Raw genomic sequence first — 27,581 nt, 5'->3', positions numbered from 1 at the left:
AGACAGTAATATATCAAACATCGACATGACAAAAGCATTTCCAATAATCTATGTACAATGTAACTTATATATATACATGACATTTACAATATACTAGCCTAAATAAACGTATTAATAAAAATTCTGATTAATTTATCGAGATATATTTTGAATATTTTTCTGTATCTGTATCAACTGTCACATGTTTACATCGCATGACAATACCATTCATTACAATACACTACTGACAAATCCCAGGAATGAAACTTTCCTCTTTAATCAACAATGCAATGTATAGATTCAGCATTGTTCAACACAACAAGCCCCTGTGCTGCACATTTTGTGTCCAAAGTTAGCAAGATATGTGTAACTGTTGATAAAAATAGTCACTTTTGAATAGAAAATGACATTAGATGTTCTCACTAATTTTCTTATTTATTTTGTGATACCATATGTAGAAATATGTTACTAGCCCCTGTGTTATAGCCGGTTAAAATTCCAAATACATCTAACATCACAGGGATTTGTTACAATAATGTTAAAGATTCTGAACAGGAAACCCTGACAAGCTGGTGTGCTAATCCTCACTGTCTTGTAACACAGGGAAATAAAGAATCTAAATAACTATTGGGTTTAATTGGTCAACAAGTAAAACACTAATTCATAGTGATAATTAATAACAACCAGTATTGACTGACAAATATGTCTGTTATATCGTTGGGCACATGTTCACAAGCATATGTAAAATGATATGTAAATCATCGAACAATTCAGATCATATACCCCAGAAAATAATGTTAAAAATTGAAAAAAATTGATGTGTATAAAATATGTTGTGTTATTTATGAAAATTTCATGCTAATATATCATAAAATGTGTCGTTTCTGTTTATGTCTTTAAAATTATCACAGCAGGAACTCGAACAAATCTTTCATGAAACAGACTATAAAAGATAAAAGAGTTAAATAACCTAAAATATTCTTTTTTATGAAGCTAGCCTATAATATGGTCATATCACTAAACACGAATTTCAAAAAATATTTGACAAGATTAAAAAAAAACATAACAAAAACTAACAAAACAATATTTTACAGAGTATTGAGTAATTAATATGAACACATAATTATCTAACATATTTAATGGCTTAAAGGCAGTTACTTCAATCACAGAGGCTTGTCATCTTCTGTTTGATTTGAATTAAAATATTCCTCATAGTTATAAGTAGAAACCAAAAAGAAAATGCCAAGTCCCTGTGGCCATGCCTGGCATATATGTACATAAAATGTTCTCTCATAAGGATTCATTATTTTCGATTTTATGTTTCCAATTGATATATCTTCATATATCTTTCATTAATAATCAAAATTTTAATTTCAATTCTGTTTTTAAAATGATTGATTCACTATGGAGACAAGAATGGGTTGATTTAAACTGTAAAATGTAAATGTGATTAAACAAAGACATATGCATGGTATTTTTCTTTCATTTTACAGGTACATGTACATAAAACTCATACATCCACTAACTTCTAGTGATTTCTGAACTTAACACATATATGGACATGTATTAGTATAAAAACATGAAGCACAATGCATAAATATTACAAAGCAGACATGTGTCCTTGGTAATAAGTCTGATAAAGTACAATGATGTACCTTGATAATGATATGTATTCATAAAATTAACAAAGAATAAAATGATATACTAGTACATGTACATCGTTAGATCTGCATTTCATAGATATAAGGCAGATTAAAACACATTATATTTCCCTTTCAAGAAAACAATATCTGAGCAAAATGTTGATGTAGTTTAAACCAAATATAAATTGTAAAATTGCATTTGAAAAAAAAGGTATAAAAATATGACAATTAATGTCAAACTATCTGGACAGAATGTTGTTGCATAGAAAATATTTTTGATGACACTTTAAAACTTAATCATGAAAATAGATCTCATCTTCCTATTTTGAAACAAATATAATTTTTGTGCTCATACAGTATTAATTAATCAAATTCACACAAAAACTCAACATATAAAAGAACCATAACACCCACAGGGACCTGGCACGATTTCTTTTAACTAACAGTATACATATATAAAAAATAGATACTATAATATATGTATGTATACTGTTGGTTAAATATTTTCGTGACAGGTCCCTGTGATAACACCTACCAAACAGCACTACTTCAGACGTGTTTTCGTGTCCATTTTACTTATAAGTAGTTGCAAATATCAATCGGATATCTTTGAAAATTTTGTAAAGATAAATATTTCCTTTACTGAAATGATCAAATGTTTCCAATTGCCGCTAGATGTCGCTGCGTAGTTATGGTTATAACGTTACGACACCTAGTGTGAACCATAAAACTAAGGACAGATAATTCTGTCCTTGCTCAAAGTTCAGTAGTGCTCACATGACTAGAAATGCTTCACCAAAGCTCCGATCGAACCAGATTCCTATTCATTTTCTTGGGTACCGAAGAATTCGTATTTTCTCCTCTCATGATCGCAGCCATCTCTGAGCCGTTCTGATTCCGCTGGAAGTTGTTCAGTCCTTCCGGTCTCGTTCTCAGTGGTGACGTCACAGGTCGTCTACAAATAGACAATAGCTTATTAACACATGACATGGGTTTCATTGCATATTGTATGTACCAATGTTTTTTTTTGGTGGCCAAACACATAAATGAAAGATGACGGATTTGGGTACTTGTGCAAATAAAGACAACTGGGGTTCCATCAAACGTTGTTTAGACATGTCGCCTATTTGAAGAATTTAAGACGACCTTGGACAATTGCAACTTATTCTAGCGTATAACTACACGAACGTACTATTACCTTACCAAAAGTTATTCATAATAAACCGAATTTTTTAGCGTAATTCAATGCTTTGACATGCCTTCTATAAAACGCCAATGTTTACCAAGCCATGTATAAAACAAGACCTTTACTTTCCAACTGTTCTATAGTCTGTTAGTACCACAGCCTTGTTAGCTATGCGTCTTACGAAGTCATGATTATTCACGTGTATCTCCTTGTGATAGTGTGAACTTCCATCAACTTCGAAAATTTTAACTTACGGAGATTCTGACTCCTGCATGTGGAGTGGAAGTTTGGGTGTCCTCACGGTCGGAGGAAGAACCTCTCCTCGCATCAATTTGTCACTATTTGTCTCCGTGTTTTTCTCTGCTATCCCTTCAGCTTCCGGTCTCATACGGTACGCTGGAGGGTTCTCGTCCCACCTGGCAAAGAAAAGTCAAGATGGTTCTTAATTTACCTGTCCATTTTATTTGGGCCCGGGTCTGCATGCCATATTTCAAAGAAAAGGTAGCATGTCGTACAAAGATACCAGCTCTAAATCGGCATATCTCTTTTTCGAGGAGATGGGAGTTGGAAGGCAGTTTAGATAGACAAATTTGTGTTTTGTTCCAAAGCTTCTTTCTCCACATTATTTTTATCTGAGCTCTATGTTTTATGCTTCCCATTGGAACATCTTCGACATTCCGGATTCACCATGACTAAAATTAAGTCACTGTGGCCTATATACAAACTGACTTTGGACATTTCGTTACATACATATTAACCTTTCAGTGACCTACAAATTAACCTTTGACATACACCAAAGAAGGAAAAAACGTCTCTTTGTTATATTTCTTGCCCTTTTAGTGAGATGTCTATCATGCGATTAACCAATTCATCACATACTGCACCTGTTGATCGTAAACTACAGAAAAGTTTTCATTTCTTGCTGAATATTCAAATGTTCAATGATAAGTGCACTAAGTATAGATATTATCGTGATACGGCCTTGTAATTTTAATCAATCGACTACTTTCAATTACACAGTAGATCGTATATAACCATTAATTACACTACACAACAACCGGTATTACCTACTCTATACAAACTGTACCTATATCAGTGTATAACTTTCTGGTCGACTTCCAATCTATCGACGCTAATCACTTGTATAACGGTTATACGATCTACTTGTGTACGTAACCCAGGATAAGTAAGACTCCGGCCGTAAGTAATACGTACACCATGTTTACGCTGAGCCTCTCAAAATATGCTGAGCGGGGCTAATTAGTAAACTAACTGGACTAAACTATATATGCATCAAAGGTATACCATATGCAGCTACAAAAAACGCGAAATGCAAAGCATCCCCAATAGCGACTTGCAAACATTATCAACTGGTGTTGGTGGTTGAATTCCGCTAAATTAATTCAAATGGTATAACTATATTACAATATCATAGAAAACTTTGCCATCAAATGCACTATTAGATACTGTATCAGAAGAGGAGGAATAACGCGCGGAGATATATATACAAGCCATTAAAATCATAAAACTCACAAATGAATTCATCAGACTTGTTTTACAGGAAATAACAAATTAATCTTCAGATTCAGTCCAAGTCGTAAAACGTCATTAATCTTGCTGACATTACGGCTGACAACCTGTAGACAGACGATGTCCGCGGAATTTATAAAATCGTTTAGGATATTGATGTTTAGGTCTACATTGTCCGTAACTAAGGTGATAACTGATGTAAGGTGTTCCCTATAAATACATGTAGGTCCAATGATCGACTCGCCATTTTACAGCTTGTAACCATTCTCACTTAATTGAGAGGGAGAACAGAAGAAAGTGTAAAGAATATTTGAAATTTTGCTTCTTGGTGCATCAACAGCAGGAGGTAAAAAAACGTCACTTCAGTACTTGTATCAACATTTATCAAAATTAATGTTAACACCTGAACTTAACGCTTGTTATAAGAAGCCTTAATTTCATGCATATTCCAAGTATTTTTCAGTGAACTACACTTTTACATTGCTCAAGTTTGCTAGAATTGCGATCTGTTAAAATTCCAACGCAAATCAGAGACCAAGATTAGATAGTTATTGATAGGTCTAAATATATACTTATTTTCTGATATGAAACACGTGCATTATCTTATTTTTTTCTACTTTTACGTTTTGAAAGCCATTTGATAACTGCAGATAGTCTTTTTGTAAATTGCAAAAATAAGGCATTGGCGATGAAGGTGCTGTGTGAATTATGTACAATATTACATGCGTGAGACGACGGGATAAGTTATACTGACGTTTTAATTAAATCGGAGAGTTTCTATTAAAACATGTAATTAGAAAAATAATTAGAATTGTTCAAATCATCACACAAGAATTTTACAGAAATTTAAGTGGAAAAAACCAGAGAATGATTAGACGAAAGGGTTACCGGAAGTGACGTTTAAGGCACCCTGTTGTGATTGCTTTGTAAGAGGTTGGAAATGGTAAATCGCGACATCTCGGAGTTATTTCCGGTGTTATATTTCCGAGGATTGCTGGAAGTTTCTCCGCGGTGATCCGATTTGGTAGGCTCATGTATGTGACCTTTTAGGAGAGCAAGAGCCAGTACCTATATAGGACGCCGTTTTTGGATCTTGAAACTACTAGTTCTTTAAATGAAATCATTAATGGACCTAATGTCATATTCGACTTTAGTGGTATCCTAAATGGTGTCGTTTTAAGCATTTCCTTATGGTGGAACTATCTACCAAGGGTACAAAAAAGTGCCTTACCCCGGACCTTCCGACGCCTGGTGGAGTTTGCTGACTTTTGGCTCCTGGTAGTAATGCTCGTCTTCCTGTCTAAGGAGGGGCCCCATCCCAGCTCCCTTGTACTTCTCCGCTACCTCCTCCCCACCGTACGAAACTTTAGGGGCAGGTGCTTGGTCGGGTGTTAATGTACCATAATGATTAATTAATGTCTCCATTTTACCATTGTGATTTCGCTCGGCATATTCCTCCGCATATTCACCTTTGACCTTTGGAACTGGTTGTGCTTCCACACTCATGTTACCATAGTTTTCAATTAAATTCCTCATTGCTCCACCTTTATTATTCTGTGCAATATCCGCAGCATCCCCGGTGACGCCCCGGGGGTGGACCTTCCGTTCCATGGGAGGGTCAGCGTATCCTCCAAGAAGTTCTCCCATACAACCTTTATTGGTCGTTGCGTTCCGTCGCGCATCGTCGGAGCGTAACCGTTCCATGGGTCGTGGAGATTCGTAATTAGAATTCTGTGAATAATCAAACCACTTGTCCATACCCCCACGGTTCCTGTTGGCATATTCCTCAGCCTCGGGCCTGACCCGGGGGTGGGGCTTAGGTGTGCCGCTAGGGAAGTATTCCCCATCTATTGTCGTCATGGTGATGTGATTTGCTTAGTTACTTTGAAATATTGGTCCGTTGGTCATTGGTTGTAACCTGTAAGTACAAAATAAAGAAATAAAAGTCGTGTCGTTTCAATAGATAAAAATGGAATTGAAAGTATGACTTTAAGAATTTCGTACTATATGTATATGACTGTCACATCTGTGTAAAATACACTGTATATATTTATATAAAAATATTCACTATATAAAGCAGATGTTCGAAAACACTATCACATGTTTTGCAAGAATAAAACAACTTGCTATTGCCAGCATTTGCATTTATTCAGGACACTATACATGTTTTTTATGGCGGTTTTGCATTTTTAACGGCAGGTATAAAATTCAGACATGTATTTATAAATTATACAGTGATGGCCATAAATAGTTTGCTTGACCTATTATTCATGCAGATTACACTACATCACAATGCATTACGTCTACAACGTCAGGTAATCCATCTGTAAGGTATATAGCTAGTTATAATTATTAGTCACATCATGATACCTATATAACAGTGTTTATAACATCAAGGCACACGCTATATATTGATACCTGAAGGTTCATTCCATCACAAAACTAAACAAAGCATTCGTCTATCAAAAATGTATTTAGACTCCTATATAATACATCAGACTTCAGATTTTGACAGATAAATGTTTTCGACATACATGTAATATCTGTATCTGTCAACTTGTCCAAGGCCTCTGAAATAATCGTGCGTCAAAGAATTCTGAAGTTGCCAATCACAAATGACTTTTCAAAATTACGTCATTTTGATTGGCTAAGGTACAACTTTAAATAAAGATATTTCCAAGGTCCCGGAGCCAGTGTCCAAGCCTTTGTTATATCCGGAACAAGGACGTTAAGCCCTATCAATCAATCAAAAAGGTCCTGGAATCAGGCGTTTGGTCCAGAGGAAAATGGATTACTGTTAAACATTCGACTTACAGAATCAGTATAACACGAACAAAATGAATGTGACACTGTGAACGATTTTACCCACTGAGTCTGTCCATCTACGCAATCAAATTCTTTACGAATCTATCCATGCACACGATCCAGGTCGAACTGAAATTGTGACCGATACGAGAACAAGAAGACCTCCTCATCCGTCTGTTTACATTAACAAACGATAGGGAAGTTAATTATCCATTTTCCTGACTGCTATCAAATTCCTTTGTATATAATGTCCTAAGTAACTGTACCGGTAATGGGATACTTGTTACATAACTGGCCATGCCTAATTATCCAAACTCCACATGCGTTCACACTCTTCGTCCGTCTGACTAAATTACTTGTATGAATACAAACCGATTAAGACGAACTTCACACAGTTCAGAACTCGTAGGATGCCGTGGTAAAATAGCGTCGGGTACATCGGTAGATAATAATGGACCTAGGTTTATAGTCATTAATGACGTCATGTTTACCTGTACAGGTATATAATGCAAGGAGGACCCAGGTGTTGGGAGACTGGCGGGTACTTTCCCACGGTTTAATCTCTCGCAATAAAAATCGGATACATTTTCACAAGTCTTTAAAACGCTATTCTGAACATCGTTCGGACAATGAGGAATCGCCACACCACTTTAGTCCGACCAAGGGTAATGGTCACTTAAGTAAGAGTCTCAACAAACTCTCTGTCCTATATACATGTATATACGTACCGTGCCGTAGTTTTAATTAGCCATTACCTGCATTAAACTAGCGAAGCTTTGTAACTATATATCACGAATTTCATCAACCGAGAGTAACTAAATATAGCATCAGTCACTTAGCATTTAACGTAAGTGAAAATATTTAACGCAAGTAAAAACGCCTCCTGAGGGAATTACAGCGCATTATTGTATCAGAATTAATGATAGTAAAATTCAGAACTAATTCCAAATATCCATAAACTGATATTATCTTCTGAAAGTGAAATAAACAGGGATAAATGAAGCTTAAAATATTTTAAAGTAATTCTCGCCATACAAAATCTGATAAGTTTTTTTCTCTCGACCTGTTGGCAAAGAAATAAGTAAATTAAAGTGTATTTTTAGTTTAATGTGTTGTTATGTATAGCTATTACGAGGCCCTACGACAAAATATCCATACATTTTCTAATATATCCATGATTTTCAGATTGTAGTTCGTTCCATTAGGAGGTCCTAAAGATACTGCAAGCGAGGACAAAGATCCTGTACAAGAGATCTAGAGAAAGTCGGCTAACCCTGTCAACAGTATCATCATCTTACTCATAGACCTAGGAACTATTTATCAATCATACTGTAAATTTATCTTTGGTAAATCCAAATAGACCACAAGTAACTGATTTCCAAGTCCCTGTGCATAGAGAGTATTAATCCAAAGATCTTCTGACTTCTATAGCGAGATCGTCAGAAAACTCGGACTTGGGAGAGTCTTGACCTTTAACAGGACCACCATGCCCATTTGACCTTTAGCAGATCAGACACTTACACATTTGTACATATAGCCTTCCGTACACAAAGACATAGAAAATCAACCGCTATTTAAATTGTTCCTGGCAAGGTCGACAGACGAGAACTAATAGGAGACAGATGATAGCATCTAGTTTTAACAGGAACCCAACACCACGATTATTTGTATAGAAGTAGGGGATCGCTTAAGTCAATAACAATGGTAGTTGGTCGATGTTATTCCAGTGGAGACGAGGAATTTTGCAGGTTTTAAATGTGTTAAAGAAAAAGAACCCCAGCCGTATGCGAAACCCAATAACATCCTGTTCGCATCTAAATACAATTGTTCTAATGTTTGGTGACGTATTTTTAAACAAATTGCATTCTACGAGAATTATGCTATATTGCAATGTAAAATATTTTGAGTGGTATGAATTAATAATGTACATTTGCTTGGAAACTTTTTGATCAGCACCAACATGATTTTTTTAAACATATTAAACTGGAAAAATGGATTATATCTAAACACAACACGACACCTATAAAGTGATTTGTCTACAATATAGTTTGTACCTTGGTGAAAGAAAGAATAATGTGTCGACGAAGAGAAAATGGTTATAGTATTCACATATTGCTCCAAAAGCGACCTATATCTAAATTAACGAACATACTACCATAAAAATCTCAATTCCTAAGCCAGATTCTTTGTACACGCGGTCTAGGAATTCAATTTACAACACGTTAACGATATTTTGTCGGTCAGCCTTTGAAGTATACAGGATAGACCTGTAGTAATGTACATTGATAAGTGATACCCTGTTTCCTTGGAGGTTCCCCCTCACGCCTACATTGACTCACCCAAACTTTCTACTCAACGGATACTTTTACTACGGTGAGGAAGGCGTGGCCGGGGAAACATTCATTTATACCTGACCTATTTCTACAGAAATTTCAATCAGTATCGGTAACTTTTACTTCCCTCGTTTTACTAACACTGATCGTTTACGTTGATGATAATACACGCTTTATATGTTGAGAACTAAACGGAATTTAGAAGAAAGTTAAACGAACAAAACCTTTGTAACCACTTTGGGATTTGCTACTTCCATGGAGCATCGGGGAACGATACTCTCCAAGAATCGTACTGAATACTCTTGACTGACCGGGACGTCGATCTCGACATCTTGGGAGAGATGGAAGCGAAATTTGATGGAGGGTGTCCGATCTCGCACAAACTGGTATTGTCTTAAGGACAGTCATCAAGCCACATATGTTTTGTGAAACTATTAAAATAATACGATGTACTGCATGTACTTGGTGCCTTAATAATCACACTACGAGAATCATGCTAGTCGGATAAACACAGTCCGGTTTGTTTTTAGATGATTATAATATAATGAGATCAATGACTGATGTGTTACAGCTATACATCAGCTGTAATGAGTTTCGGGAGTCCATTTATAGCCTTAACGGTGTGATTTATACCATATTTCAACGCAAAACTTACACACTTTAAATGTCAATGCAATTAAAAAGTGAGTAGACGGACCCTATAGTGATGAACTCTGACTTAAGTACATAACATATCCAGGTGACATATCAGGTTTATTTTCCTTGACGTCCTATAGATAGGCTCATTCTGTAGTTCATGTAACGTCATCTTTTAGGAGAAAGCGACGATTTTTTTGCTCATAAAGTAATGACATAAAAATCTATATCTACCCGCAATGGAGATAATAACTCTGTTATATGCAAAGTCGGAATAGGAGTATGGTTTTGGTGGTGGTAAACGGAGTTCTTGGACAAAACATCCGACCACAATATGGCAATTCAACTGTTCCTCGGATGCTTATAGGACGTTAACTAACATCTCGTTCCCTACTCGTTTATGTTCTAGAATGCCAGAACCCTTTAACCACTTGATGATGGCGCCGCGACCTCGCTTGACATGGGGGATTTTTTGTTTTGTTATTTAGTCTTCTTCGCTGCATTTGGCGATATAAGAACAACTATATATTGACTAAAAGCTCGTATATTGCTGTTATATATACAATGACGTGTGGGACTTTCATTTCAGCATTAAATCTGGAGATAGTTTTACTCTATACATCAGAAACAGGTTATTTCTCCCATCAGTGAGTAAAACAAATGAATTAAATGTAAATATCAGCTTCAGATGTCTATACGAAACTTCCTATCAAATATCTACGCCACATATACACGTAGTTTACTCTTCACGCACCAGACGTTATGTAGAGCTTTTTTACAGATTGTACCGATAAGACCTAAATACCGTAAGGATCGGATATGGCCCCTGATATATGACCACATGCATTAAACTGACCGGTGCTGTGTTTGTTTTCTCAGCTGGACGTGCATGCAGTAAAAGAGTGAGTGAATTCCACATCCCAATATAGTGATACGCTATTAATATAGGTTAGTTTTTCGTTATGTTCAGATAACAATTTAATGATATCTCCCACCTACCAACAAATGCTCTCGATGTACACAAGAATTTTAATCAAAGTGGGAATAAATGGTGCTCGTACTGGGATACCATGTTTTCTGATCGTCATGAACGACTGCTGACCATTACTGTGACAGGGCCGTACATAAATAAGACCTGTACATATATACATTGATGTACTGTATGTAAATATAGACACAAATACAGTCATATGTCCATGTAAATGACCAGTGATTTATCTACACACACAGGGAACACCCCCAGTCTATCATGGCGTGTCCTCGGTAACGAGCCCTGTAACAACATCGTTATTATCATATACACAGGGACTTGGCACACATTCTGAACCCACGATTCAAATAGATGCCAATATAGTGCATGTTTATATTTTCATAGACTGTGGTATAGGAACCCGTAACATTTCCCTGTGTCCTTATCTATAGAAGTCTATATGAATGGCAAGAACAATAGCTAAAGCATAACTCGAATATATAACATATCATACATGCATATCTACACCTAGATATTAGACATACAATTATATATGTATCATCATCTAAATACAGACACTTTAATCATTCAGAATTTAAAAAAAAAGTTTTGGTGGTTATTTCTGAATCAGAAAATGATTAATTTATATATGTCAGTTTTAATCGATACATGCTGTATTTTTCCTGTCTCCACTTGGAGTTTATAGATAACCTTTCGACACACTTCAAAGTTCACAGGCTTTTGATTCTATAATTATACGGATAGCACTATATAAGAGCCGACAGTACTTTGTATGTATAGAGGTGTTTGTATAACCATAGAATCAAAATCCTGTGTACGGAAGAACTATTTATTTTAGTGAAAATGCCACCTCTGGGTCGAAACTGTGATTCTGGGCAACGCACGAGTTTAATTGCGAAAAAGAAAATGGAAAACATGTGTGATTGAATTCGTATACTACTGTGTATAAAATACCAGTTAAAGATTTTATAAATCCTGTTGTCTTCAATGAAAAATAAATAACATACAAAAGGAAATCCCGCATAGCGCCATTAACTGTAGATGATATGATTTAGTTTGGAAACCCAGTAAGTTCCTTTAGTGTATAAATCTAGCATTGAGAGTTTGTTTAGTCGACTTTCTCGGTCATAGATCGTTTTCAAATCTTGTCTGTATAGATGTACTCATATTACGTCTAATGACGAGGATAAATGCTGATGTTTGAATGGTTATAAAGCAAACCATTTTATACATGATATACAGCTTTGTTATACAGGAAAGGCGACTTTATAAGATATCGCGTGCGATGAATTAATTTTAAGTATTAATATACCGAGTATCGTATACCGGTGTATATGGTATTTGGATTTTGATACTCGTTTTCAACCATACGTATAGTCAAAATATAGATCGCCTGAGTCTATCTGTATAAAAGATTCGCTAATTACATGTATTTTTATCGTCATTATCGATATTGTCTTAGATTCAGATGAATTTTGTTAAAGAAACGGAGATAATCTAGCTTATTATCCGTGTAGTAAATATATTCCCTATTAAACTGATATAGAAAAGGGGATCGCCCTGTCTTTGATCAATAGTACAATAATTCGTAAAAAGAAAGGCGAGAGTAGAGCACCTTGCGCAACGCCTACAGGAACGCTTTAAATTATAATACGTTCAGTTAAGTTGCTTTGTGTTTCTTCTGTATACAACCAGTAACCACAATTTAATGATTTTTGGTAGTTTTTGTTACATTATTGGAGTTTAAAAGACAAAAACACCCAAGTAAAACAAACAGGAAATGATTATTTCCGTCGATAACGACAAGGACCTTGTTAAATTGTTATCCATCGTTTCAGTCCCACGACCAGACAGAATTAATCTGCGGAGCAGGTCGGACAGGGTCTAGTACATATACTCAGACAAGATGGAATGACACAGTCTGTAGCAATGTACACAGTAGACTGTCACGTTATTACGAGACACAGCTTATCAACGGTAAAACACACAACGCCTGGAGCACATAAAATGTTTACATCACCTGCTAACATTTTCAAAGTCTCGTGCTCATATGCGATACCTGTATATCTATAAAATATAAAGTTTACACAGGAAGTATATACGTGTGGTTTAGGGCTATTTAGTGTAGTATATTCACTGTTTTCTAAACCGATGACGATGCTATGACACATTCTGGCCTAAAGGGAGTTAGAAAAACCACAATGCTGTGATTCTAATTTCAATCATTTTAGGCACGTTCTGTACAGTGTTCGGACGGGAGTTTGTTTACCTGATCTACAGGAGAATGATGATACTCCAGCTTTGTGTACAAAATAAAACGTATCCATTATCATCGCAATAAATTATCGTAAAATACTATATCCTAGTTTCCTGATATTATCGGACAAATTAGTCATCCGCATTACAATATTGCGTCTGGGTGTTGCCTTATTAGACAACACCTTCCTTATATTTGTAGTCAAGAGGAAATTTCATGAGAATCAAAATCATATCAAAATCACATGTCAAATTGAGATTAAGTTATGGTCATAAGATTACGTAAGTGTCGAATGTATACGCTGGTTTGAACCCATAACTAGATTATAATTACACTCGGGTATATCATTTATACGATGTCATTTGACTACTCAAAATGATGCAGGCATTTATAAACATCATACCAATACACGAACTTTGCCAATAAGGATGATACATATTCACGATTGAATACGTTTGAATTGAAAATGAACGGTGGTTATAGCATCACAGTTGAATAAAGATGAATATCATTTTTATTTTAGTTATCTATAGATAGTGGAGATACATAGCTGCATTTATCTGCACTTTTCGTATTCACTGGAGCGAGGAATACCAATGAATAACCGACATTCTATGAATGCAAACGCCATACAGATGTTTGACTTGGATAGAATTAAACAGAATATATTCTAAGTATGTTCATGGCATGGATGTATGTAACTTTAGCTATGTTAGGGATCCGATAGTATTGTGTATCTTTTAAGCATGTTACGCAATATGAAAACAGAAATGTGGTATGGTGTCAAGAGTCATTATTGAGGGTGTAGGAATCGGGAGGAGGGAGGGAGATACACGTATAAGGTGGAGACTAGGGGCTGGTAAGGGTGTCATCATCATATAAGTCCAATAAGATCTGACAGAAGGATGGGTGTGGTTATCTCATTTACGGCATAGTTTCGTCACATGGTGACACCCCGTCAAAATAAACATGTATAGATTACTCACGATCGTCTGCTGTCTAGCTAATAAGTATTATTACTAACGTGCACGTGTCACGCTAAAGTACATGCATTTACACGTGTATAACGTATTGATAAACAATCGCAATGTCGCTGTGTGATCAGCAGGATCTACAGTTGGGTAAGTTGTTTATGACACACGAAACCCATCTTGGGACCGAAGTCCTAGTCCAAAATTTCTGATGATCTAGCTGTAGACATAGACATGGTGGAGATACCATCGGTATTTACAGCAGAGCCATCAGAGGATTACTTGGGATCCGGACCATGCTAATCATTTTGTCCGGAATCTCATATTCATCATACCACAGGGATACCAGTCCAATCCGAATCCACATGGATCCTTACATCGTTCCAGGAATCTTCTCTAACCGTACCGTTGTACAGTAACAGAACTATGTTATCCCACAAAGTGATATGGTGGATGTTGTATGACAATAAGCCAAAACGGGAAATAGACTGTAAAATTGTCAACAACAGATGGTGAAATTTGACAATACGATTGTTTACGACTTTACCTGCATGGACATGTGGATATAGATTACCGTAGGCAAAACATGTGTTCCATTCTGATATGTCAGATGTTTCTGTCCGACAGTACCAAAAGCGATGGTTTAGCAGTGTCTGATGGTCGAGAATGAACATGACATGTACAAGATCAGCGTTACAAACAATGCTTTCGTACCTCGAGTTTTGATATTTCAAGAATGAAATTACATAAATTTTGAATAAATTATATCATACATTTGAATTGCAAATAAGTGAATTTTAAAGTGTATGTCCCCGAGGAAATACCTTAGAACAATGAACAGTTGAGTAATTGGAGCAACATATGTAGGCCAGTAAAGTAATTACTCAAAGATTCTATAATATATAATAGGCTAAAAGTAGACTGGTGCAGAAAACTTGACGGTAAGATTTGTCATTTCGTGATCGGATCAGAGGATGGGAGTGGGTGATCCTTATACTATATGAAATATCCAGTAACAGCTATCGTTTAGGGCAGCCCCCCCTGCATGCAAAATATTTCGTGTATACTGTTTGGATGCCTGAATCAAGACTGGATATATATTGTAACTGACAACGGATAAACCAGTCGTTCTTCTCCTTTTATGCTGAGCGTCAAACAGGAGCTTGAAGCTATCAAGGGGGTGTATCGGTCAAGGAACACATTCCCTAAACTCGAGGCCAAAAGTGAGGCGGTGTCAAGAATGATGTTAGGAAAGAGAAAGTAAATTAGGAAGAAAAGAAAATGGGTAGAGTACTTGGTTATTCGATAATATCTTTCGATGTATACCACGGTTACCACCTGTAAGAGATCAACCACGATAAAAGTCTAGCCATTCTGACCCTCAAACACCCCCCATCCTCCTCATTATCGCACCTTCATAGTGTATTTATCGTGCATTTTGACGGGAGGAATACCAATTAACGTGTCCATTGTTATAGTAACACGTGCATTTGGTCACGTGACATCATAAGTATAAACATTGCATTATAGTCTTGTCCGGTTTTCCTCTGGCCTTAGCACCACACTTGGGCATTGCGCCAGACATGCTGAAGTATGTCAGGACCAAAGCAATTCACACACGTGCTTGTCTGCCTATCTCTTGTATATGTTCGTGTACCATTATCTGTAAGGGTGTCGAGATGATGATTATCAAATGAAAGAAAAAGAAATGAGACATGATAAGGAGTGTGCAGCGCCAGACTTCAATGACCAATCAGACGCTAACGTCTATTGTAAGACTTAAGAGTGTCCAAGTTTAGTATTAGGGTCAGAGGAAACTCGGGTTAAACAAGTACGTGATAAATGCTTTGTCATTTACACCATCATATTACGATTACACACCTCTTAAACATGTATATATTATAGAGTCCAGTTCTGTACACCATAGCCAAACTGGTCAAGTCAAAGACTTAACTATATAGAGAGAGAATATTGACATTGGTATACCCAGATTAGAATGACCTAACAGCTGATTATGGGTGTCATGTCGACAGCACGTAGAACTTCAACACCGGGAAAGTTTTAGTGAATATAATACATGTACATTGTACGTCTATAACTACGAAACCTAAACCTGCTAAGAGCCATATCATGCATCTGAATGTATTTTGGAAAGTGAAACTTAATTAGAAATACACGTGTATAAAAGTAATTAATAACTTACCTATAAGATATAGAATACGTATATCCTCATTAGACTTACAGAACGCGTCCGTCACACACTAGAATTCCTGAGAGGTCTGCACCACACATAGGTAGGGCTGTATATATATATATATAGGTATATAAGGTTTACCTTACACAGGAGTGCTACAGTGTGTTCTATCAGGCATGGAAACGGGTCAGGTAATAAAACCGGCCGTAAATGTTTACAAACAAATTATGTTGGAGAACAAAACATTGTATTTTGCACTTAATTCGTCCTATAACTGCTGTTTCATATTTTCTTTTCGCTGTATCATAATTGTGGATTTATCTTGTTGAATGGGGAAGTTCCTGTGTGTGAGGTTATTTACTTCCAATACTAGGACGACATCAATATCTTGTTGTGCTGTTACGGAACCATTATCGGGACATTTGTCAGATACATGAAACGTTAACAAAGAGACAGGCGATCACCGAACCGTATTATCGCCAACCATCAGCAATGATAACAATCGGTAAACTTCGTCCAATTCCGATACCTCTGTCGGAAACTAGCGACATCTAACTAACTATTGTTTTACTCTTTCGTCATCCCGTGTACATGAATTAAATCACATGGATATGGACCATAAATTTCAATCGAAGTGTGAAGAAATATAGATAATAATCTCATGTCAGCCGCGTTTTTTTTCTGTAAGCTCTTTTACTACAAAACGTGGATCTTCCCAAAATCAACGTTGCATGCCCCTGTGGTTTGAAAGACGATTTCTCACTTAATTTGCAATGGACGAAAGTTTGCCTGGTTGTGTCGGACATTGCGGCTTCTAGATATGTTAAATCCTTTCTCCAACAAGGGAGGACGGGACATGTACAGTTCTAGTAACAATAAATCACATCTGTAGTGATAGGTATCGACTGATAATAAGTCTTACCTGTGAATGGCCTGTGATCGTACACCAGTTCCGACACCATGCATATAAATTAATCATTTCCGGCATTCCGCACATAATCAATCAAAATTAATTAGGTCCTTAGTTACACATAAATAATGTTGAGGATATTTCTAACATAATGTAGTTATTTGCCTCCAATTGAAGGGTATATTATGTCTCTACACTGAGAACAATTCTGTGTGAATTTCAATCGTCTAATTAAGATGCATACCTTCGCTGGCTTTAATTCACAATATGTATCTAATTTAGTATTTGTCATACCGGTACGGACATCACCATGCAAATGGGTTACATCTAAATTATGATTTAGAAATTATAATATAATTATATACACCGGAATTTAGGTTTAACAAAGGGCACATTGAAATGTACGCTTATAAACATATACGCTTAGACGTCACGATGGATGTTAAAAAAGAGCATCATCAATTGATGATGTATTCAGACTCACTATAATCTCTGACAGACTTGTATTAGTACAACCAATTACATCCAGTTGTTGTAACTTATAAAAGTACATCGCGTCTCTTCTAACGAGTTTTTCAGAGTGGGTGGCCGTCCAAAAATAATTTTATATACGAAAACTGAATCAAAGAAGCAACAATATATTGTTACATCAGCAAAAATCACTTTCAAGACAGTCTGTTCAATTCTACCATACTACATAACATGTTAATGCTAATGGTGTATCGTAAAACAAAAAGAACGTCATAGACAGGCTCATGGTTGCAATATTGTAGTTACATGTATAAAGGCTTCTAAAACGATAATACCGAATAGTGTCGTCTTTGAAAGGTATAATAGTAGTCCGGGTACGAATATTCGTTCTATGGACAGAAAAGTTGCCATTATGACATACACGTACAACCAAATCTCCTTGTGCCGAAACTTCAAAACGTCATGTCAATGATCACGGTATCGAGGTCGGCCAAATGAGTTCTTATGTAAAATATGCCTACATACAAAATATACCTACCGAAGTTTGGAGCAATCGTTCTCGTTGGTCAGGTATGATTTTAAATAAGTTATTCTCTGATCAATCAGCTGATTTAACTATCCCAAACTTCAAAACTTGAAAATACCTTTTTGTAAGTTTCCTGATTTTTACTACATTTACACATTATTTTTATCGAAACACTGACATAACTAGTACACATACATGTGTCCTCCAGCCATTGAAAAAAGTTCGTTTTACTTTTTACTCACTGAGTGATCATTTCAACCCGAATGCTCATTTGATTTACTTGTCTAACAAGAGTGCTATTTTATGTACTTTCTGATAAGTGGTTGTCAGTGATCATGAAACATCTTTCTATCATTAAGTGTGAACAGGTATAAACAGTCATAAGAAGAGTATAATTCTGACTATTATGTTAACTTTATAGCCAGATTTTACTAATTCAATCTACGATCGCAACACCAGCTGCCACAGTGATGAAATATCACTGGGTGCTATGAACATTTTCGCTCTAATCCTCCCTATAGGTAAATAGACTACAGATGTGAGGTCCGATAAAGACGAGGAAGTATCACTCGGCACTGTCATTAATATAGCTGGTCAGTCAGAGATAACTAGATACGGCTAATTAAAATCTAAATGTAGAGCTGGCAAATCTCAGGGAAATTATCAGGCCGACATTGAAAGTTAGTCACACCATCAAAGATAAGATTATAGATACAAGTACATGTCTCAGGTCATCCTGGGACCTGAATACTCCAAATAGTGCAAGTTCGTAGTAACTACGTGGGATGTCGAGGATGTCTCCGTAACCGTTTGATTTAAACGATACTACAATATATGTGACATCCAATGGGAAAGGTCTTGTCTGAAGTTTAATTCTTAACTTCATGCTATACGTACACGTATGATCAAAGAAACTACTCTCGGGATCCAAATACTTCAAAATAATGTACGTATATTATATATCGTAGTATGAGGTACATTATATATGTACTCTCTTCGTAAACACACACATATATATATATTGACACATGGATATCTGGTAGACCCCTAAACCAGACATCCATATGTCGAAATTAAACAAACAAATCTCACTACGTAAATGAAAATGTATGTTTCTGCACATTAAGTTTTGGTCCATGTCAAAGTACTAACAAATGACATAAGAACTGCGTTTATACAAGTAAAATTTTGACTAGCTCTTCAAATGGTGAATTAAAATTTTAATCAAATGCTTGACCACTAAATACGGATATGAATAGTTCGTGCCACCCTAGGCCTTAATTTTAGTTGATCCGTGTTTGACGTACAATACGTACATGTTGGACTGTTACGTTAACAACACGGTGGTCTGCATAGATATCAAGTAACAACATTTTAACTATTAACCAGAATAGCCCACCAGCCCCGAAACACAATAAAATATAAGTATAAACGGTCAAGTGACAGCAGGTCACCATCAATGACAAAGCCATTGTCTGGTGTCAGACAATAACACATTTCAGACGTCTACGATGACGTAATTACCCCGTCGAGAGCCTCCGTGAATCATGTTTATACACCTCGGACAGGGAGGGAAATTCGACTGAAACGGGGAGATCGGTCGCTTCCTCAATAAACAAAATATTACAAGTATCCCTATTGATAATGTTCTTTGTTTGGATATGACTGATACATATTTTAAAGCTTGAAAATGACTTACCGCAGTTAGGACACTCGAAAATCGAACAGGTGAGTTTCAAAACATCCAACACCGGCGGCAAACGGAAGTACATTCCAAACTGAGGCAGAACCGGAAGTCACATAACTTGTTTACCGTGGTTACAGGTGCGAGAAGATAACGGTATTTTCGATAATTTAGGATGATTTGAAGCCCCTTGGACAATACAACTGCACCAATAAGTTGCAGTTAGTAGTATTCTACACAGTAAGTTCAATTGTTCTTGTTAGAAATGCATAGACATATGCTTTATATGGGATTAACGGTGCTTTCGTTGTGTCATTACCGTTAGGGGCCCAAGAAGGGGGCAATTTGTTATAGACATATCTTAAGTTTATTGCACAAAATACAATTTTTTACCACATTCAAAGTTAATATTATGACCATAAATCCTTGCTAAAGCACATTAACTATATCTGATTTGAATGGATCGGTCTGCCATTCACTTAATGTGTAAATGTTACAATACCATTGATTATGAAGACGGTTTAGCCTAACAGTACTGTAGGCCTAGCGGTTCTCAGATAGTTGAATCTTGATTAGTATCTCGTTTGTCATTTAATATAGCATGGTGTAACTTCATTCGCATGTTACACATTTAAAAGACCGGATTGTTACAACTGTCAATCTGGTATCTACACTACAATGTATATATTAAAAAGACAATACAATATCTATTGTACTAAATGAATTACATATATGTACATGTATAACACATTTAAATGTTTTAGACTGTTACAATTTTGTGTCATGTTAAACAGACGTTAAAGAAAGCAAATTAAAACCAGGCCATATTAGGGTTACATGTATTTGATATATATATTGTTAAGTAAACCAAAAAATATATACATGTACACAGATAGTTTTGATGAAGATATTAAAATGCATGGAAATGATACTGAAACAAATGTGATAAGTATTAGATAAAAATCGTCATAAACTGTAACTCATTTCTCATCCTCTACTCCAGGGGTTACTATCACTATCGTAATATCAAACCCTGGGACACTGCGTGGCTATAACAACGACACCGATATCGTAACCCACGACGATGATAATTGCCTTGTCCATGGCTAATTTGTATACCCACCCACATGAAAAAAGTATTAGCTACATATATATTTCGACCGAGCCTTAAAGTTCCCATAGATCCTATAACCTTTTCAAACGTTCTAGGGGTTTAGATAAAAAAAAACATGTAGAATCATATATATACCTCTACAGTCTACAACATGATATATTAAAGGTGATTTATTTAAAATATGATATACACAGATATGTAAACTGGAACGGATTCTTACGTCCATGAGCACGACTACTGTAACATTAAGTTTTCCATAGCTACATGTAAGCCCTGTTGGGCATTATACCACTAGTCCTCAGGATCTACAGTCGCCAGGTGTCATCTGATAGTGGGTGTACTTTCTCAGACACGAAATCTTACTCGCCCTTGAGGTATTAAATAATGTAACAAACTAAAGAAATTGATACCACTTTTAAATATTGATGACGTTTTACACATGCTACATGTATATGTTATCTCCTGTCCACATCCAATTTATCAATGATAACGGGAGGGGATGGATCAATAATGCAACATTAACACAAGATGTTCGTCAAAAATTATAATTATTGTCATAATATGGACTTCATATAAAGGAGCAACTAACGTATTTTGTGTCTCATATTCAATTAACATCCTTTGCTTCGGGAGGGGGGGTGTCTATACAGCAATCATTAAGGTTCAGCTCCCCATCTCCTGTCGTATTTCGGCAGGCGTCTGACTCTATATCCGTATATCTATAGAGTGATTATATTGATTACAGTGATCTATTTACAGTCTGTACTGACATGGACTCAATAACCATGCTTTTTAGTATTATCATTATCAGTGCATAATGATAGTACAACACGTGCGGCGATTCTATTGTTACTGGAATAGTCGCTGGTGTAGCAACGTGGGGTCAAGACCCCACTTTTGGTGGGAACATATGAATGACTCGATTACAATCAGCTGTTCAATCCAATTCGTTGACGATAACGGAAGAGTAAAAAATAAATGAAAATTATGCAACTGTTACGAGAATAAATAATATTCATTTACGTGAAAAACTGTAAATATAACGAATATATGTTTATTTTGTTGAGGTTATGAAGGTATATAAATAATCATAATGGAGCACGTGTAAATTTTACATGTAACCCGGCTTCGCCGGAGTTACATAACTTACACGTGCTTCATTTTCATTATACCCTCATAACCTCAACAAAATAAAAATAAATTCCTTAAAGTGAACAGTCGGGCAAGGATGGCTAAAGTCGGTAAAAATGGTGTGAATGTATCCAGTATAATTTCTTATAAAATAGAAAAATAAAATCTCTCGCCAAAATCTGTCTGCGTACGAAGAAATTAATTTAAAGTTTAGGAATTCTAAAACGTCCTCCCGGCTTACTATGTCCGTGGTTACATTTCCACGCAGCCTCGTTTTCAATGCTTTCAACTTTTCTTTACTTTAATGGTCAGAACTGGGAAACTAAGCATAACTTGACCGTCGTATTAATAAGTGAGAACTTTTGGAAGGCCAATGAACGCATTTAGACTGGTTTTCTTTGCCCGACTATTCACTTTAAATACCATAGAGCTTTACCATAACCCCATTACCAAAAGGCAAAGTTTCAGGCCAGGGTTTGTGAACGCTTGCCATTATTCTGTGTACAAATCCGGTCCAAAATATACGTGTATGAATTTGTCTGAAAATCTTCTACTAGGACAAAAAGCCGTTATCTCTATCTGTTATACTGACGATTTCAAGTAGATATGCATGCATCTTCAACTATATAAGAGCCCCGAAGTCTACTTACATAGACGTACAAATTAGGAAAGCGTACGCTCCTGCTATTCAGCATTATCAGTTGATGACTTTGTTAGCTAATTAGGATATTCAGTACGATTCAGTTTCAAGGGAGTATCGTACTGATTAGGTACTAGAACTACTCATTAGGAAGAATAGCTCACGAAGTTGATCAACCCGATAACGTTCCCGCGTTTATTTGAAACTTTGTCCTCAGCAAAAATAAAGGGCGTCATTAATGATCGATTTATAAAAGTACGTAATACTAATTTTAACCGTTTTACTGTTTCAGACATTAGCCGTATCTCATTCTGTATCCCTGTCCATCATGCGCCTCTTCGACACTAAACAGAAAGAGGTCACAGCGTATCCAGGTTATGATCCCGGATATACGTCACCACGACCAGCTGCGCGAGTTAGACCGGAAGCTGAAGAGTTCGCTTCTAAAGCACGCGGTTCTCTTGAACTTTTCGGGTCTGGAGAGCCGAAAGTCATACACGAACCCAAACGCGAGCCAAGATGTCAGACAGGTGAAGCAATGGATAACTACCAGCTGGGGAGAAACGGAATGGTGTCCAGTCTTTTAGGGGGCCAAGGCGGACCACCACCTGTTTCGTCACGTGTCGAGCGCGTGAAACCGGAGGCAAGGGAAATCGCTAATGCTCATTCTGGAAGTGGTACCGCTTCACTATTTACAAATTATGGCAATCTGCCAAGATCTGCACGCGCTGCCCCGCGTGTTAAACCGGAAGCGGAAAGGGCTGCTGAGCCACACAAGGGTGGCAACATGAACAAACTGATGCATGATCCACGTCAAATACCACAGTCTGCGAGACCTGCCCCTCGCGTGAAGGAAGAAGCTCGTAATACTGCGGAAAAAGAAGGGAGGTCAATGAACAAGATAATGACAAAATATGCCGTGGGACCTATCAGCGGGCGACCGGAACCTCGTGTGAAACAGGAAGCACAAGCTACAGCGGACATGGCAAAAGGTGGGCGCATGAACGATATGTTCACTCAATACGGCAAAATGCCCTTGTCGGCTAAACCAGTGCCGAAAGTTAAGGGCGACGGTGAAGACAACGCTAGTATGGCAAAGGGAGGGCGCATGTCACGACTGATGCATGACATAAACAAACTGCCGTCCGACCCTCGTCCGATACCCAGAGCAGGCTCGTCCTCAGCGAAAAGAAATATGAAAGCCCACCGCGGACAAATGGCGTCTATATTCGCTGAACAAGGTAGTAGGACCATTGCAATGACGGCTGCGCGTTAGATCTGATCTAAGTCATTGTCGCCCCGGTTCTCTTTGTTGTAGTGTCAAACGTTGTGGAGATGCAGTTACGTTTGAGATGGTGCTGTCTATGTGGAACATTCGTTGTTGTCTACGTGAACTTTAACGTCAATCAAATGGGTCAAGTTCTTTCAAGGAGAAGTCCATTTCTGTTCCAAAGTCACACGTTATCAATGCAGATCGTTTCTTGCACCAGAAACGATCTAAATAGAATCTGCTTTGCTTATATACAATTTAAAGTTGTTTTGTGTGTGTTTACACTTGCTGTGCATGCAATGCTTTTTAAATATTCCTTGTATCTCGATTTTATCGAGGGATGTTAGCATCATTTGTCAAGTTAGTGAAACCCAAAAAGCGTCTCTAATTCCGTTAACTATAGTGAACATACCGTATCTAATTCCGTTAACTATAGTGTACATACCATATCTAAAATATCTAACTGTGAGACGTGAAGACAATGGACAATTACTTTGTTATTTGAGGAGTGAATTATGGCAGTTTAAGGGGTCTGTGGGGGAAATGTTCCATCAATTTCCAACCTACTGTATTCTATTACCTGATATAATGACGAATGAACTGTCCATTTGCTAATGCAGTCTACATTCTTGTAAATTTTCGAGAGAAGCGTATTCTTTAGAATCGGATATTTAACTATTTCTTTAGATAGGTTTTCAAGCAGGGAGTGGTTCCTCTTTTCTTGTGATAACTAAACCGGTTGAGCTTTGCCAATTACGACATAGTGCTTTGTGGGTTTGATAACTTAATTATTTGTTGACTGTCGCCATTTGTAGTTTTAGCTTATTAGAATTATTGCCTACAGTACCCTCCCGACCTTTCTTTATACCAATGCTCCCTACCCCTCCCGACCTTCCTTCATACCCGTCTTGCCTACCCCCTCCCGACCTCTTCCCCACCCCTTTTTCCTGTACCTCCATTCACAGAAGCAATATGTCCTGCAATGTTTGTTAATGTTGTCCGGTTGTTGATCATTTTCTCTTCTAAGAGTCTAAACTGGCGTGTGTTTTTCCGAGTTTTCGATGTTACGTGCAGCATTTACAAGTACTAATAGGGTATATTTTCTTAAAAGTTTTTCATCTTTAAAATCTTTTATATTAACTTTTGGATGTGTGTTTTTATATAATTGATATTAATGCTTGCAATGACCTGTTAAGCTTTAGTTGAATATTTCACTCATGAAGATTATACATCTTTGAAGTTAAATATTTCTATTAATAGACCTTCCGTTGGTCAAGGAGCAATCTTGTCACTTAGCCCGTTTTACATATTTTTATTCATTTAATTTACGTAGTAAAAATAGATGCATAGTATTTCATACTCAATTTTAGTATATGGTGTTTACAATGATGGCCGGGCAGTGCCACATTGCAGATTAGTGACCTCGCAATCTCGACCTCAAATCGAGATACCGATCGGGAGATTGCGAGATATAAGTGATTAGCCCCTTCAATCGGATAACATCGGAGAAATTTTTATATATTTCCAAAGATTGCCGGAAATTACTCCAAAATATCACGATTGTAGCCACTTTACGCACAGCCGTCTGCATCTGGTTTTGGAAAAATACAATGTCCTACCCCTACTATATAGTAGGGGTAGGTTATTATATTTTTATCAGACCAGAAGCAGACGCCTGTGGTTTACGTGTGGACGACCAGCGTTGAGATATTGTTGATGTTATTCAACCATATGTTTTCAAAAATATCAATAGCGCAGGATATCTATAGGTCATGTGTTATTATTGCTGGCAATATATACAATTTTAAGATTAGTGCACAATCAAATTTTGTAGAAATTAACTTAGAAAACATTGATGTAAGGTTAAATGTGAGGACATCTGTATTAGTTGGTTATATGTAGTGCATTTGTATATTCGGAACCATAGCGTGTATATCTGTTTTTCATTTAGTCAAAAGTGCAATTCCCCATTAATGTATCCGAGTTATACTAAAGTATTTCACATTGTAACTTGTTGTGTTTTTGTATATTTGTTTGACATTTTTTAATCTTTCTAAAACTGTGATATTGTAGAATATTGTATTTCTTTCATTGTTGTTTGTTCATCAGTTATTGAATTGCTCAATATTAAAATTAGAATTGTCAAGAGTGGAACAAGAATTGACATTATAATTAGAGATTTTCTTTTCTGATATTTAATTGGTAGTTATTTTTGTAGTGACATTATTGAATAAATTATATTTTCTGGAATACAATGCAGTAACCCACGATTTCGACGCTGTGGTCTAGCAGCTGTCATATTTAAGTTTTCTGAAATCAATTAGTAAAAATTGGCGGTAAAAAATCCACCCAATTTAGAAATGTAGCGGTCTATTTACAAGTACTGGTTTACTTACATGACCGAAACAAAATATTTGTGTTTCAAAATGGAAAATTTGTATACTAATGTGTAGTTGAATCAATAAAAAATATAAAACTTTTTAAAAAGATGTTTTGTTATTGTTTTATTGAATTTGAAGTGTTCGATAATTGATATAAAAAAAACTAGGCGTTTCGGATTTCGACTTTAAAAATAAAGGAACACTGTCGTCACCTTGTCGTACACCTTTGTGTGTTTGTAATAACTATAAATATGTTTCTAATCGTTCACTTCATTCCATTGGACACTCTTGTTTAGTTTTGGTTTGATTCGCTCAAGGTTCTAATCCCGCTAAATCTAGTGATATTTTGCAATCACTTCTTTGACGCACTTGAATATAATTAAGTTTATCAAAAGTGTGTATTCATCATGGGGATTCTTTTCCAACAGCTACAAACGTTGACGTACAGTGTACTGTTATTGGATTCTTTTGGTGTACATTTACATCTAAGTGACAAGTATGACATGTAAAGGGAACCAGTCGTAAAATAGACAACTTATTGGTATACCACCATAGTAAGAGCTAATTCAGTAAGAATCATAGAGTGGGCTGAACTAAGGCGTAGACAGGTGGGTATGGTGTCTCTTTATCTAAGAATCCTTGCAATCTCACTGTTGGGTCATCTGGTCGAGTGTCCTGCTAACTTCACTTTGGCTAGCTATCCATTCTTCGTCTCCAAATTCTTCTCCTGGAGGATTATGTATCTAAATACCGTGGTGTCGTCAGTGGAGCCATCAGAAGAAATGTAGTTCCAAGCTTCTGCCGTGTTTGTTGTATGAGGATACTAGTGACATTGTTGCCCAATAAAATGTGTATGAATAATGCCTTGACTGTGTCAGCTTCTGTTCCTGAAAGACACGTAACAAATGTCTCAATCTCCACTGTTCCGT

The 27,581-nt window shown here is 36.5% G+C and overlaps 2 protein-coding genes across 3 annotated transcripts; one reads left to right on the top strand and one right to left on the bottom strand.

Moving 5' to 3' along the window:
* Positions 1-851: 851 nt before the first annotated feature.
* LOC138307802 (uncharacterized) lies at positions 852-20,234 on the bottom strand. 2 transcript variants are annotated; one of them, XM_069248691.1, is made up of 4 exons: positions 20,132-20,234; positions 5,570-6,256; positions 3,063-3,224; positions 852-2,577 (listed from the first exon to the last, which is right to left on the bottom strand). In XM_069248691.1, the coding sequence occupies exons 2-4, from the start codon at positions 6,196-6,198 to the stop codon at positions 2,415-2,417; spliced, it is 954 nt and encodes a 317-aa protein (XP_069104792.1). In that variant the 5' UTR covers positions 6,199-6,256; positions 20,132-20,234; the 3' UTR covers positions 852-2,414. The 2 variants fall into 2 exon arrangements, with proteins under 2 accessions (XP_069104792.1, XP_069104794.1); XM_069248693.1 differs by lacking the exon at positions 20,132-20,234 and adding an exon at positions 16,535-16,685.
* On the top strand, positions 20,205-26,758 carry LOC138307803 (uncharacterized). The gene is made up of 2 exons (XM_069248694.1): positions 20,205-20,356; positions 23,294-26,758. Exon 2 carries the CDS (start codon positions 23,330-23,332, stop codon positions 24,275-24,277), a length of 948 nt encoding a protein of 315 aa, XP_069104795.1. The 5' UTR covers positions 20,205-20,356; positions 23,294-23,329; the 3' UTR covers positions 24,278-26,758.
* Positions 26,759-27,581: the final 823 nt, after the last annotated feature.

The sequence above is a fragment of the Argopecten irradians genome, chromosome 14, assembly GCF_041381155.1.
Source record: "Argopecten irradians isolate NY chromosome 14, Ai_NY, whole genome shotgun sequence".
Lineage (NCBI taxonomy): Eukaryota > Metazoa > Mollusca > Bivalvia > Pectinida > Pectinidae > Argopecten > Argopecten irradians.
Note: the sequence above shows the minus strand (reverse complement) of the source record. Positions and strands in the feature narration are given on the sequence as shown.

Bases quoted from the DNA above. Each gene is read 5' to 3' on its own strand.
- LOC138307802 (XM_069248691.1), bottom strand. From the start codon at position 6,198: ATGACGACAATAGATGGGGAATACTTCCCTAGCGGCACACCTAAGCCC. The intron at 3,225-5,569 runs GTAAGGCACTTT...TTTCTTTGCCAG, and splicing joins CAGGCGTCGGAAGGTCCGGG to GTGGGACGAGAACCCTCCAG. The intron at 2,578-3,062 runs GTAAGTTAAAAT...GTCTATTTGTAG, and splicing joins ATGCAGGAGTCAGAATCTCC to ACGACCTGTGACGTCACCAC.
- LOC138307803 (XM_069248694.1), top strand. From the start codon at position 23,330: ATGCGCCTCTTCGACACTAAACAGAAAGAGGTCACAGCGTATCCAGGT.